The sequence below is a fragment of the Scyliorhinus canicula genome, chromosome 6, assembly GCF_902713615.1.
Source record: "Scyliorhinus canicula chromosome 6, sScyCan1.1, whole genome shotgun sequence".
Lineage (NCBI taxonomy): Eukaryota > Metazoa > Chordata > Chondrichthyes > Carcharhiniformes > Scyliorhinidae > Scyliorhinus > Scyliorhinus canicula.
In genome coordinates this window covers 134,895,368-134,909,763 of record NC_052151.1, presented here as the reverse complement: position 1 = coordinate 134,909,763, position 14,396 = coordinate 134,895,368, and the positions used below count along the sequence as shown (strand labels likewise).

General features: G+C 40.9%; 1 protein-coding gene and 1 long non-coding RNA gene across 2 annotated transcripts in view; one reads left to right on the top strand and one right to left on the bottom strand.

The window, feature by feature from the left end:
• The window catches only part of LOC119967517, a 58,652-nt gene extending 53,166 nt beyond the window's left edge, over positions 1–5,486 (top strand). The window contains exon 3 of the long non-coding RNA XR_005461007.1: positions 5,269–5,486. This is a non-coding gene — a long non-coding RNA (uncharacterized LOC119967517). The remainder of the gene's footprint in view (positions 1–5,268) is intronic.
• Positions 1–14,396, bottom strand: part of LOC119967516 (tudor domain-containing protein 15-like) — a 30,485-nt gene that overhangs the window by 12,455 nt on the left and 3,634 nt on the right. Inside the window, exon 2 of the mRNA XM_038800183.1 lies at positions 1,147–7,335. Within this exon, the coding sequence (XP_038656111.1) occupies positions 1,147–7,330 (6,184 nt within the window). The 5' untranslated portion in view covers positions 7,331–7,335. The remainder of the gene's footprint in view (positions 1–1,146; positions 7,336–14,396) is intronic.

The window sequence follows — 14,396 nt, the reverse complement described above, 5'->3', positions numbered from 1 at the left end:
ACCCACCCCCTCCCCCGCAAGAATTAGTTAATCAGTCTCTACTCCTTTGAATCCTTTTATCATTTAAAATTCTCAATTAGATAGGTCTTTCCTTAGTACCTGAACTTGGTAACTGGGACATTTGCATGGCAATCACAACTGCAGGTCTGTGTGCCTCAAAATGGGGATAGAAACATCCACATGACTGCAGGCCAATAATTGCTTCAGGGTCTTCCAAGCGGATGTTGGAGCTGCTGCTCCAGGTGGAATGACCAAAGGGAAGTTACAAAGAACATTACTTGCTGATATGAAAATTCTCACATGTTTAGGAATGTGAAGAATTTCATGGATTGAGAGTGTGGGCTTGTATTTGTTAATAAAAGAAAAATAGTGCTCCTACCGGAGGCCCGAATCAATGCTCGGCATACCTACAATTAGGACTAAGAACTGGGGTAAAAGAAAAAGATCCTATTATCATGTTTCAGTGCTGTCTGAAGGTTTCAACTGATGTAGTGAAACCATAGCTGAAGGAAATAAAGTCCTGTATTGCATTTAGAGGGGTATCCACTAAAAAACACAACGTAATTTAGAATAGTGTCTGGTTTTCCATCCCCTCAAATAATTGGTAACTGAGGTTGAGGATCACACAAATGTTTCCCAGTTTATATCACTTTAGTCACCCAAACAGACTCCAGGAGTCTATAATCTTTCGAAGCATATGTGAAAGAACGATTTGATTGTGACCTACAAAATAAAGAATTAGAATGGTCACAAATTGACAAATTATTTCAATTAGATTGGTTGAAGAGGATGAGTTACGTGCATAAATTTTACAATGGAAGAAATAGATTGGATGCTAGGTAGTTCTTTTTCCAGCAACAGATGACCTCTGGAAACCTTTCGTGGTTGTTGAATTACTTAAAAATGAGCTACTATGCCAGGTGCTATTAAGGAATAATGGACAATGATGCTTTTTAACTTCCATGCAACTCAAAAGATCTTCCTCATTTGTGATTTAAAAAATTGTTGAATTAAATGCATAAAGGACTTTAATATTAAATATTTTCAATATCATTGCCTAATTTGAAATGGCATTAATTTCTATTTATAAAACAAATAGCAATGGCATGCATTACAAAATAAATATTGTAGAAAATAACTACTCACGTTTTACTGAATAACTGGAGTCAAAATTCATAAAGGCAGGTTCCTCATTTCGTAAAGCCATTGTAAGCTCATCATTGCTTTTGTCAATTTGTTGCTCTAAAATAGGTTCAGTCAGTATTTGTGAGCTCTCTTCAGAACTAATAGAGTCTTCCATAAAGGAGTTGCCAATTTCTTTCCGAAAAGCAGCATGTCCCGCAGTATGTAAATCTTCAGCGACACTCTTATTATTTACTAAAAGATCTACCTCCCAAAACAACTCAGAAATACGCTGTCTGAAAAATACAGTCAATGACTGTTCATTTAAGGATTTTTGAAAGAAAACGATGGCTTCATCTGTCCAGTTATGTCCAAATGAAGGCACCACATTATTTAAACTGCAGTGATTAGTCAAGCGTGGGACTTCTGCAAGTTCTTTCGGAAGTTCCCTTAGTCTGTTCAAATCCGAAGATGGCACAAATATATAATGTCCATAATCAACAGCTCTAACAAGAACAAACTGCTGACTAACTTCATAAATTTCCACCCTAGACCACTGCTCATCTGTGGCAAGCTTGATTAGGCAACCTACACCAGGATTTAATATGTCTTGAGGTAAAGGATGAAATTCGTCTGGAAGTTGAGCCAGGAGTGAAGAGAGTGTTTCCATTATTTCAAAGGTACCTTCAAGCTGGATGTAGAATTCTGAAGGGTCAATCACAGAAGTAGCAAAGCCAGTGTACTCTACTCTTGTTTGAATAGGGCCACACAAAATTGGGTTCAGTGACAAGCACATCATGCTGTTATCAACAGAAAGCAAAGTTTTTGATGCTATACTGATCTCCATTTCTGAAAGAGAAATTTTATTCATCCATCCATCCAAATCAGAAGAATCATTTTGCGACGTAATACTGATACTCTTGTGGACCATTGCTTGATATTTTTCAGTAGGAGAAGTCGCATCTTGGCAAATCGCAATCTTCCAAAATCCAGAATCCAATTTTCTAAGTAATTCAATAAATTTCTGGTCATTTAATGCAAACACGGGAGGTAATATATATTTTAATAGCTGCTTAATGGTTTCAATGGTGTTCCATGGACACATCATGACTTGTTCAATAAAGTTCAAAATGCTGTCATTTGGTAGTTTAATCCACTGCAATAAAGTAATGTCAGGACAACCGAATTCCACCCTTTTATCTTCCCAGTGAAGAAGTTTGATTATAGATTTGTCCTGCTCAGAAAATTGTTGAGACTTACATTTTCTTCTCTCAATTGCATTTGAAGATGATATATTTTCTATTTTTACATCTTCACCAACAGCCAGAGTTAAGGGAAACAACTCCTCAGTACTTGCATTAAGTTTGATGCTGAAGTTTCCATCGTTTGACACACTTAGCAGAGTGACAGCTTTAACAGACCAAACAATTCTTCTCGAACAGATAAGCTTCTCAAGTAATTTTTTATCTATCTGAAATACAAATTCTTTGTTGACTATACACTGGTGCTCATAAGACTTAATTGCTGTGCAGTAGTATTTATCCTCAACACTCATTTTCTTAGGTGCATTCCTCATGTCCTGCAAGGATAGATCTAACTCAGAAATAAGAATTTCTATTTCTGAAGCTTTGTTAAGTGTTAAAGCCTCCTGGCTGGTTGATTTGCTCTTTGTTGTCACACTTAAGAATTTGCCAGCTGAGGATTGAGTGCAATGAGCAAGATGAATCTTCCAAAACTGATTAAACTGTTGTACAAACTCACAAACTATATATTCCCTAGTTAGCTTATTTGCAAAATGTGGAACAACTTCAGAACACCGCAGTCCATCAGATTTCGGACCCTGCAATTTTGGCTTCAGGAATTTCTTAAACAGGTCTGTTTTAGAATAAGTCAAATCTAGAATTTTGGCAAGATCAATGAACTTTGTGAACAATGGGTTCAATTTGATTTTCTTTACAACAGTAGAATGCAAAGCATCATTTTCGATTGACACATCACTATCATCACTTACGTGTGTACTCTGAAAATTCTTATCTTTAGATTCGGTAAATGTTACTCCACCCATCTCTTTTCCCTGGTCTGGGGTTCTGTGCTCATTATGTACCAGTTGTATGAAGGAGTCTGAAGAACTATTTCCACTTTCAATATATTTTTCAAACTTTAACCTGGTGATCAGCTTAGCTGGAGGCAAATCCATCAGATTTTTAAGAAGCCGTTTGCCCTGACAGTGTTTTCTAGTTCGACATATCATTTCAAAGCGATCCATTGCCTTTTGTGTTGCAGGACTGTTTTGCACAAGGTGGCAAAGTACAGTAGATGGCAACATTTCCTTGGAGTTAATCACTTGATAAGATGTCATCTTCATCTTTCCTAGTGGGAGTGTTGCCTTGCTTGCCTGGCCTGTTTCACCAGTGTTCTTTCTGCTATATGTTGTTTTCAGTTTTGCTAACTGTGCAGTAAATTTAGGGATAATTTCATTCCGGCGATGCTTTGAGTATTTATTTTTGTAATAGTTTCCTGCCTTACATTCAGTATTTTTCTTTTCAAGGTTATAGTTCTGGTCTTTATTTTTGTGTCCCATGTAGGAATGGATAAGTTGGTTTGTTTCTTTGATCAAGTGTGCTATGTAATCAGGTTTCTTATTTACCAGTATATCTGTGGAAGGAACATTTTTTGTTGGATGGAAAGATTTGCCACTTTTCCATTTTGTTTCATCAAGGCAAATTACGTCTCGTCGATACTGATGATGCATGTTTTGTTCTGTTATTTGAGCACTGATTTTCACACTTCCATCATAAAGCTCAAGAACCAACTGACCATCAGACTTCTTTGCTATCACAAATGCGGTGATAGGATTCCCAATTACAGTTTGTTTAATTACAATTTGTTTAAACAAGGCAATACTTTCATCTGGCAGTTTTGAAAGACTAAGGGGTAAACAGCACTTCACCGCTTGCATTGGTATCAAAATCAGGTCTTTTGCATCTTCGGGAATTGGAACCACATCATTTTTATCAACTATCTCCGTGTTTCCATAGTCTATGAAAAACACTTTAAAATGTCCAGGTGAATGCACTGAACGGGCTAAAGCACGGTACCACTGACCATCTTCAAAATACCTTGCCAAGCAGATACTGGTTTTGTCCAGGTCTAATCTTTGTTCTTGCATTTTTTTAATAACAATGTCCACCTCAGTCCTAAGTGTATCCAAAATTATAGTATTTTTATCAAGCTGACAATAGAATTTTGACAGACTAGACACGTGAGTTACATACACTTTTTCTTCACATCCAACTTTTAGACCATGGGCACTGTAATAAGGCGTGTATAGTTGAACCGCAGGACTAAATGAACATGGTGTTTCAACGCAAGCAGCGAGTCCCATATCCAAAAGTAACTGGCATACATTAATCAATGGTGTATGAAGGTCTACCACATTACACAGACCCTTTCCATCCATCAGAGCCATAGCAAATATTGTGCATTTAAGGTGCCCACCAGAAATTAAATTATTGCCAATGAATCGCTTAAATGTACAACAAGAAATTTTATCCCAAACAGAAGGATCATGGTTTACAGATCGAATTATGCTATTAAGAGTGCATCTGAATGCCTGTCCTTCTAGTCGAAGAAATTCTGGATTAATAGCACGAAGATTTTTCATGGCTATTTTTTGTTGCATGCCATAATCAACAAACAATATAGTAACCTCTTCTTTTGGAAAATTCCTTTGAATAACAGATGCTCTGTACCATAGACCATCTTTAGAGCACCTTGCAACACACCCAACATGTCCAAGTTGAAAAACATCCCTTGGAGTACTGTAATAATGCTGCATATTCCTCATAAGTAAGTGAAGTTGATTTGAGTTTCTTTGCAGTTGGCACCAAAACTCTGCTGGAGAATTTACATGAGATACTCTCACATCAAGAACAGACCCAAGTTTAAACACTTGTTGTCTGTATGGTGATGCTATTTTGGACTCTTTAATCCACGTTGGCATGGTAAGATGTACAGATGAAAAGTTACTACTCGTTGTACCAGCTGGAAATAAAACAGTAGATACCAGGATATTTGAAACTGGAATGCCATATGAATTTTCCAATGTTGAGTTTTTATCTGTGTATTTCCTTTTCTCATTTGCAGTGAATTTGGTTGTCCTAGCTCGCGAAGATTCCATCGTACATCTCTGTTGAAGCAATGCATCATCTGACTGCACATTCCAAAAATCAGCGTACCCAGCTTGAAGCATTAGTGTACCAATAGATGACTGCTCCTTGCATTCCATATCTTTCATATCAATCATATATTTGCTGCCCTGTCTTGAGATTACTTCAATAAAAAGTTGTTTATGGAATACAGCATTCTTAAAGAAGTTAGTGGCATCTTTTGTCCACACTTCTTCAATAGGAAAAACATGAGCAACAGAACAATTCATAGCCAAAGCAGGTAGATTTGTGTACTCAGGAAGCAGGGATTTCACAGCATTAAAATGTACAACTTCAGTATTTCCAAAATCAAGAAAAAACACTCGGAGTTGGTTGTCAAGCACTTCAGTAATAACTGCTCTATAGTAATGTAGATCTTTGCTATACCTAGCGCAGCAAAATAAACCAGGTACTGGTTCCTGAAGGAGTTCTTCATTTATGCCAATCTTGCTGTAGTGGTTTATAATGCTGATCATTAAGCATTCAAATTCATCATTGTGTTCCGACGTTCGAATCCAAAAGTCAGATGGGTTAATTACATATTCAACAAATCCAACATAGGAAGCATTTATTTTCATTCCAACAGATCCTAATCCACCACGCATTGATTTACATGTCACTTTCCTAGGCGCTGTAATCTTAGTTTCTGAAAATTTTCCAAATTGACCATCAATATCCTTATTTTCCATCTTTGGGCAACACTCAATCACTGAATTTGTTTCTGCCAACATTCCAGTCATCTGATGGATATGAATGTTTTTCTGCTTGTAAAACGTAACATAGTATAAATGCTCTTCACAGGAGTAGGAATCAATACAAATAATTAATGTATCCTCAAACAACGATTCCTTGAAAATTTCAGTCTGCAATCTTATCCATTTTTTTGTTTGGTTCGATAAGCCAGTTAGTGCACAAGGAAATGACATCAGTGGCATCATAAAAAAGTTTGGCATCAATTTTTTAATATGATCAGGAAATACAATTTCAGTCCTTCCATAATCCATGAACCAAACTTCTATCTGGCCAGAGGTTAAGAGTTGCTTTACAATTCCCCTGTACCATTTTCCATCTTTACCTTTTGCAGCACAAAGTGCACCAAAATTGTCAATGGGCTCATCGTTTAATTCTTTTCCTTCATTTTCATAGTAACAATTCAAGTCTCCAGTCATTGCTTCTAGCTCGGAAGTCAGCCTTTTCAACTGGCAATAAAAGTTATGAAGACCTGAAGCACATGTTATTTTTACTGCCTCTGTAACACCAGTTTGCAAACTGGGACTCAAAGCATCCAAGATACGTTGGAAACTAGGAGATAATGTAATTGTTTTATCGAGCACAGGCTTCCTGCAGCTTTTATTTATGCACCCAGTTTTAGTATTTTCATAGCCAGGGGATCCAAGTAAATCTTCTGAAATTTTCAGTATAAAATGGAAAGTGTTGCCATCAAGAATATTTGCTAAACCAAGGTCAAAAAGTTTTTGGTTAATATTGGGGACTTCCACCAACATAATTTGATCCATTAAGATATCTTCAACGTAACCTTTGATTTGAAAAGTTACCAGTGACAAAAAATATTTGACTGCTGTTGGGGACCATGTTCCTTTTACTGGCACTATATTGGCAAATATTCCACTCACTACTTTTGGAGGTAATTGAAATAAACTCTCCTTGGCAGAAGCAATGTGTCCAGGTTCAACTGTCAATACCATACCAACATCTATGAGAAATACGTCGTATGATTCTTCATCCTTTCTTATTACCTTTCCTCGATACCATCCCGCATTGTAAAGGTCCTCTGCAAAACAAAACTCACCAATTGCGATGTTGGCACTAGTCTTTGCTGCATTCTGCACTTCATTGTGCAATATATGATAGTCCAATTCACACACGTTAATTTTCCTACCCCAGAAACGTACTAATAATTTTTCTGGACAACATTCCACATGGGTTATATTCAGATCAAGGTGGTCGGTGTGAACAGGTGAAGTAAAGGTTGAACACATAAGGCCTGTAAAACAAAGATTTGAGAATAAATTATTGAAACAGGAAAATTCAAATATTTGAAAGCCTACCTTAAACTCAAAATATTGAACAATTGTACATCAACACAAATGCAGAGTTAAACAACCCAAACATCAAGATAAATAGTTACAAGGATAAACTATGTTACACATATGCACCATTGCTATCTTAGACAGTCAATAACCTAGGTACTGCAAACAATTATCTTATGACTTCCGGTGGCGACTATGAAGGAGTGAGTTGCACATTTGGTGGCTCCCACGTGGGTCGGACTTTTGGACCTTTTCCCCCGATTTTCTACCGGACTTGAACTGTAAAACTGAAGTCAGAGGCAATTGTGTACTGAATTCCCACATCGGTGCATGGACAGAAGGACTAGATGTACTCGTTAAGGCAGAAACAGAAAGACAGAGAAGGCTTAGGCTGAAGCTGCAGTGGGAGACAGCATGGCAGACCTCTGGTTTGTTGACCCAGCGGTCAATGGAGCAGCTGATTCAAGTTATTCAGGAAAGCTTTGCTAAGCAGAAACGGGACTGCTTGGACCTGATAAAAGAGTCGATTGAGCGGCTGGAGTTAGATTGGACGCCCAAGATCGGGCGATCCAGAAGATGGAGAAGGCGTTGGCTGAGCAGGAGGAACAAACTGCAGTGGAGTTGGAGGTGGGAATGCTGAGAGACCAGCAGAAGAAGCTCCTGCAGACGGTGGAGGACCTGGCAGAACTTGAGAATCATTGGGCTCCCGGAGGGGTCCGAAAGAGCGAACATTGGGCATACATCACAGATATGTTTGAGAAGCTGCTGGGAGATGGGGCATTCTCCCGACCCTTGGAGGTGGACACGGCTCAGAGCACTCGTCAGGAAGCCGCGAACGGGGGAAGCCGCGAATGGGAGACACCCCTCCCCTCCCCCCCTCCTCCCTCTCCCCCTCCTCCCCCCCTCATTCCCTCCCCCAGATTAGATCGATCCTTTTTAAGAAAAAGGTGAAGTTCGGACTGTTGTATCCGGCCCGTCTCTGGGTCACGTACGAGGAACAGCACGTTTATTTTGAGTTGCCGGAGGACGCGCTGGACTTCGTGAAAAAGGGCTGGTGGTGGACTGAGAATATTTAAACTTTGCTGCAACGTTCATGTTTTTTTAATTCTTTTTGTTTCTCTGTTCTTTAAAAAATAAAGTTTCTTGTTTTGTGGAAGCTGTTCTGCAGGTGTGGGACTTCCTACGTAAACAGGTGTCAACCTTCCCGCTCCTACCGCTAAGGGGGATTCAGGCCAGGGTAGTTGCCAGAGGGTGGGTAGGAGAAGGGAGCGTCTTGGACATTTACAAGGAACTTATGGGGTCAGAGGATATGCAGACCGAGGAACTGAAGCGCAAGTGGGAGGAGGGGTTTGGAGGAGAAATAGAGGATGGTCTATGGGCAGACGGGTTGAGTAGAGTCAATGCGTCCGCAACATGTGCCAGGCTCAGCCTGATACAATTTAAGGTCGTTCACTGGGCTCACATGACAGCGGCCCGGATGAGCAGATTCTTTGGGGTGGAAGACAGGTGTGCAAAATGTGGGGGAGAGCCAGCAAACCATATCCACATGTTCTGGGCATGTCCAAAGCTTTGGGGATTTTGGCAGGGGTTTGCAGATGTCATGTCCACAGTGTTAAAAACAAGGGTGGTGCTCAGTCTGGAGGTGGCGATTTTTGGGATGTCGGAAGACCCGGGAATCCAGGAGGAGAAAGAGGTAGATGTTCTGGCCTTTGCTTCCCTGGTGGCCCGAAGACGGATACTATTAGGTTGGAGAGACTGAAAGCCCCCAAAGTCGGAGACCTGGCTATCGGACATGGCTAGCTTTCTCTGTTTGGAGAAAATCAAGTTCGTCTTGAGAGGGTCACTGTTAGGGTTCGCCCGGAGGTGGCAACCATTGGTTGATTTCTTCGCAGAAAATTAATCGTCAGCAGAAGGGGGGTGGGGGGGTTTAGTTTAGCTAAGAGTCGGGGGTTAATAACGGTGGAACCTGTAAGGGAGGGAGACAGCTTTTGCACTGTTTATTGCGTTGTTGTTCTAATAGCAAAAAATACCTCAATAAAATATTTAAAAAACACAATTATCTTACATAAATTAGCATGGCAAAATAGTAACTAGAAAGAACCAACAGGCATTTGTATCACAGCTTTCACTTGCGCAGGATTTACCATAGCCGTAGCCAGCCAATTGACAATTTAGGAAAACATGATATTGTGCATTTATGAACAAGTTAGGGGCCTCACGGTAGCATGGTGGTTAGCATCAATGCTTCACAGCTCCAGGGTCCCAGGTTCGATTCCCGGCTGGGTCACTGTCTGTGTGGAGTCTGCACGTCCTCCCCGTGTGTGCGTGGGTTTCCTCCGGATGCTCCGGTTTCCTCCCACAGTCCAAAGATGTGCGGGTTAGGTGGATTGGCCATGCTAAATTGCCCGTAGTGTAAGGTTAATGGGGGATTGTTGGGTTATGGGTATACGGGTTACGTGGGTTTAAGTAGGGTGATCATTGTTCGGCACAACATTGAGGGCCGAAGGGCCTGTTCTGTGCTGTACTGTTCTAATTCTAATTCTAAAAAAAGTTCCTACAGAGAACAAATGCAAAGAGTGGTCAGATAATCTGTTTTGGGTGTTGGTTAAGAGATAATGTTGGCCAGCTCTAAGAGAGAACTCACTTGCTCTCCTCTGGATAGCAGGTGGATGTGTGGGTTAGTGGGGTATCAACATAGATTACTGGACCTTTTCTGTCAATCAAAAGTGATTTCATCAATCATTTTGTGCCTAAATGTCAACTTGTTTCAGTTTTGAAAATTGTAAACCAATGAAGAATATGGACACAGAATCCTCACAGATCCTAATGTATCCTTATGTTTACTACATGTAAAGGTTAAAGATATCACAGAAATACATAAGTGCAGCAGAGAACCTTCGGCCCATCGGGTCTGCAGTTACACATGAAAAACACATGACCTTCTTAGCTAATCCCATTTGCCAGCACTTGGCCCATAGCTGAATGTTATGACATGCAAACTGATCATCCAGGTACTTTTTAAAGGATGTGAGGCAACCCACTTCTGCCACCCTCCCAGCAGTATATTCAAGACCGTCACCATGCTCTGGGTAAAAATGTTTATCCTCTAATCCTCCCTAAACCTCCTGACCCTCACCTGGATCTTGTGTCTCCTTGTGACTGACCTTTCAACGAAAGGGAAAAGCTGCTCTCTACCCACCCTGTCCATGCCCCTCATAATCTTGTACACCTCAATCAGGTCACCCCTCAGTCTTCTCTGCTCCAACAAAAACAACTCAAGCCTATCCAACCTCTCTTCAAAACTTAAATGTTTCATCCAAGGCAACATCCTGATGAATTACTTTGCACCCCCCAATGCAATCACATCCTTCCGAAAATGTGGTGACCAGAATTGCACACAGTACTCCAGCTGTGGCCTTACCAAAGTTCTATACAACTCCAACATAACCTCCCTGCTTTTGTAATCTATGCCTCTTACATTTAATACATGTTTTAAGTTCATTCATGGGGTGCGGGTGTCACTGACTGGGCCATCCCTAATTGCCCTTGAGAAGGTGGTGGTGGGCTGTCTTCTTGAACCACTGCAGTCACTGTAGTACACCCACTATGCTGTTAGGGAGGAAGTTCCAGGATTTTGACCTAGCGACAATCAAGGTATGGCCATACATTGCCAAGTCAGAATATGATGTGGAGATGCCGGCGTTGGACTGCTGTGAGCGCAATAAGAAGTCTTACAACACGAGGTTGAAGTCCAACAGGTTTGTTTTGAATCACTAGCTTTTGGAGCACAGCTCCTTCCTCAGGGGAATCCTGAAGAAGGAGCTGTGCTCCAAAAGCTAGTGATTTGAAACAAACTTGTTGAACTTTAACCTGGTGTTGCAAATCAGAATAGTGTGTCTTGAAAGGAAAATTCCAGGTGGTGGCATTCCCATGCATCTGTTGCCTGGTCTTTCTAGATGGTAGTGATTCTCTGTTTATAAGGTGCTGCCTAAGGAGCCTTGTTGAGTTCCAGCAGTGCATCTTGCAGGTGGTGCACACTGCTGCCACCAAGTTGTGGATGGAGTGTCCTAGGTGGAGCTGTAGGGAAATAGTTAAAAAGCAAGTTTTCATAACATTGAGTCTGTGGGAACACATCAGTTTTGCAGAACCCAGACTACAAATGTGACAATGTAACAAAGGGATTACAGCCAGCAATTTAGATACTAATGCGAGTGATGATAAAGACCACTATTCAGAAGTCACGATTTAAAACTGTAAGCCAATAGGGAGCAGAGAAGGGGACGGTATCAATCCGTACAGGTATAAAAGGTAACAAAGCACGTGTTGCCCGCTCTCTTCGTCTTTGTTCTCTTTCCATTATTTTCTTCCCTGTGCCCCGCTGGGCTTTTGTTTATTTTGGTTTGTATTTTTGTAGTTTTTGAAGTGCACTAAGTATTTTGCAATAAAACACAATCTCGCACTACCACCGGACCCTTGTCTCTTATTTGAAAATAAGAGATCCAATGGTGTTAAGCTTCATGAATGATGTTGGAGCTGCACTCATCCAGGCAAGTGGAGAGCATTTCATCACATTCCTGACACATATCTCAGACGGTGGACTGGCTTTGGGGAGCCAGAAGGTGAGTTACCCACCATAGGATTCCTAACCTTTGACCTTCTCTTTCAGCCACAGTACTTAAATGGCTGGTGCAGTTCAGTTTCATGTCAATAATGGTATGACATCCTGGGCAAGTGCACAGTCAATTCCAGCCCTGCGCGTCACAACACAAGTGAATTAACCAATAAAAATCCCTGAAGTCTTTGGACCTTGTCTGCCCAATAATTACAGTCACCAGGTTTGTAATTTTAAACATGATTACTGTTCATTTATACATAGAACTATGAAATGTGTAGTAAATACAACTGGATAACAAATACACACACACACACAACATACAAACAAACTCCGGGTGTGGGGGATGGCGGTTCTTTAGCACACTTTCTCCATAGCACGCTTGCTGGTTAAAATCTGTGGTTTACAGCTGGTAATGGTCTTCTTTTCAGAATCATTCATTCTGGGTTCCTGCAGGTTGAAAGATGCAGTACTCATAGGCTTTCTGGAGAGACACTTTACTGCTCATGAAACTGGGCCTTCAGCTCAAGGTTCGCATTCAGGCCTCTATCTTGCTGTAGAGACACTTTATTTCACATTAAACCTTTCTTTCAGCTTGTAGTTTTATGTCAGACCTCTGCAGTCTCAAGAGAATGGCACCCAGAAGCTGAAGAGAGTCTCAGCCCTCACAGTGGCCTTCTGAAGAAACTTAGTTGGATCTTTTTTAGAGGGGATCAGCAGCAGCTTTTTGAAGAGGATTTAGCTGGATCTTTCAATTCTGTGTTGCCAAAATAAAAACTGAAAGGTCCTTGGCTGTCTGAACCATTTCAGTGGGATATGATCCAATTACCACCTGTTACCAAGCAGAGCTCAGTCTTTTGGACCAATTCATTGGCCAACAGCCAAATCAATTAAACTGAGTCCCAATCTCTGCCATTGGTGGTGGTCAGTCTACAGCTCCTGTTTGATCTCTCCTGCTGCTGAAATCCTCTGCTTGAATTAAAGTCCCAGACCACTAATTTCTTCTGCCTAAATTAAAGATACAGGCTATCTTAAAAGCACACGTCCATAAATCATCCATGGATCAAAAATGTAACGGCAAAAATAAAAGGGGAAATAAGGAAATAAACAGGAAGGACCTTTACAATAATAACCCCTAGGATTTGACAGTGGGGGATTCATCAATTGTAAAGCAATTCAATGTCAAGGAGCAATAGTTATATTCTTCCTTTGGTTATTGCCTGCCACTTGTGTGAAATGAATGTTCCTGCTCACTTACCAGCCCAAGCCTGGATATTGTCCAGGTCTTAGTTTATTTGAACATGGACTGCTTCATTATCTGAAGAGTCACAAGTGGTGCTGAATATTGTGCAGTGAACATCCTCATTCTGGCCTCATGATGGAAGGAATTATGATTTAACGAAGCAGCTGAATATGGTTTGGCCTAGAACACTATCTTCAGAAACTCCTGCTGTGTTGTCCTGGAACTATGATTTACTTCTAACAATCACAACCATCTTTCTTTCTGCCAGGTATGATTCCAACCAGCAATGAGTTTTCTGCAATTCCAGTTTTGCTCAGGTTCCTGGATGTCACATTCAGTCAAATGTTAAGACCAGTCAATCCCACTTCACCAATGGGCTGTGGGGCATAAATGGTACTCAGAACCTAACTGCTAGACAATATCTATCTTCACCAAGAGATCCTGACTTTGACATTCAATGGTACTATCTTCATCATCAAACTCCCATAATATTGTTGGGAGCTCCTATTAATCTAAGACTTCAACACCAGTCACATGAATCCCATTGTTACAAGAACAGGTCAGAGTCATGTGTCACAAAGTGTGTGTCACACATTGGATCACAGCTCCAAAGATACTTTCTGGAAATTTTCTATGTGGATTATACTTGACCGACTGGTCCCGAAAGAACATGTAATGTCGTACCTAAAAAGGAGTCAGGGGAAAGGACCCTGGTGCTGTGAAGCCACAGTGCTAACCACTATGCTACCGTGCTGCCACAGGTGATAAGTGATGAAGAGTGAAGCCAACAGTGCTTGTGCAATTCCCGTACCGGTAGAGCTTATTCATGAAGGCCTTCTTAACCTGTCCCTTGCCCAAGGTCTGGTGATCCTCACCACCAGTCAGCTCCCCCCCATAAATGGCCAATGGTCATCTGGTACTATGGTTACTTCACAAAAAACTAGAAGAAACAGTGAGTCACTCTTTCAAAAAGACAAGCAGGTGAAGAAGCATCTCCCTCTCTCTTGCTGGAGGAAAGCGCAGCACACCAGTGTCTCCAAGCAAACTGCCAAATTGCAAGAGTCAGCTCGACTGGAATAGCAGCACGGGGCTGAATGCCCCTCAAGCATGTCACGCCATTCAATGAGATTATCGCTGATCTGTGACCCAACTCCATAAAC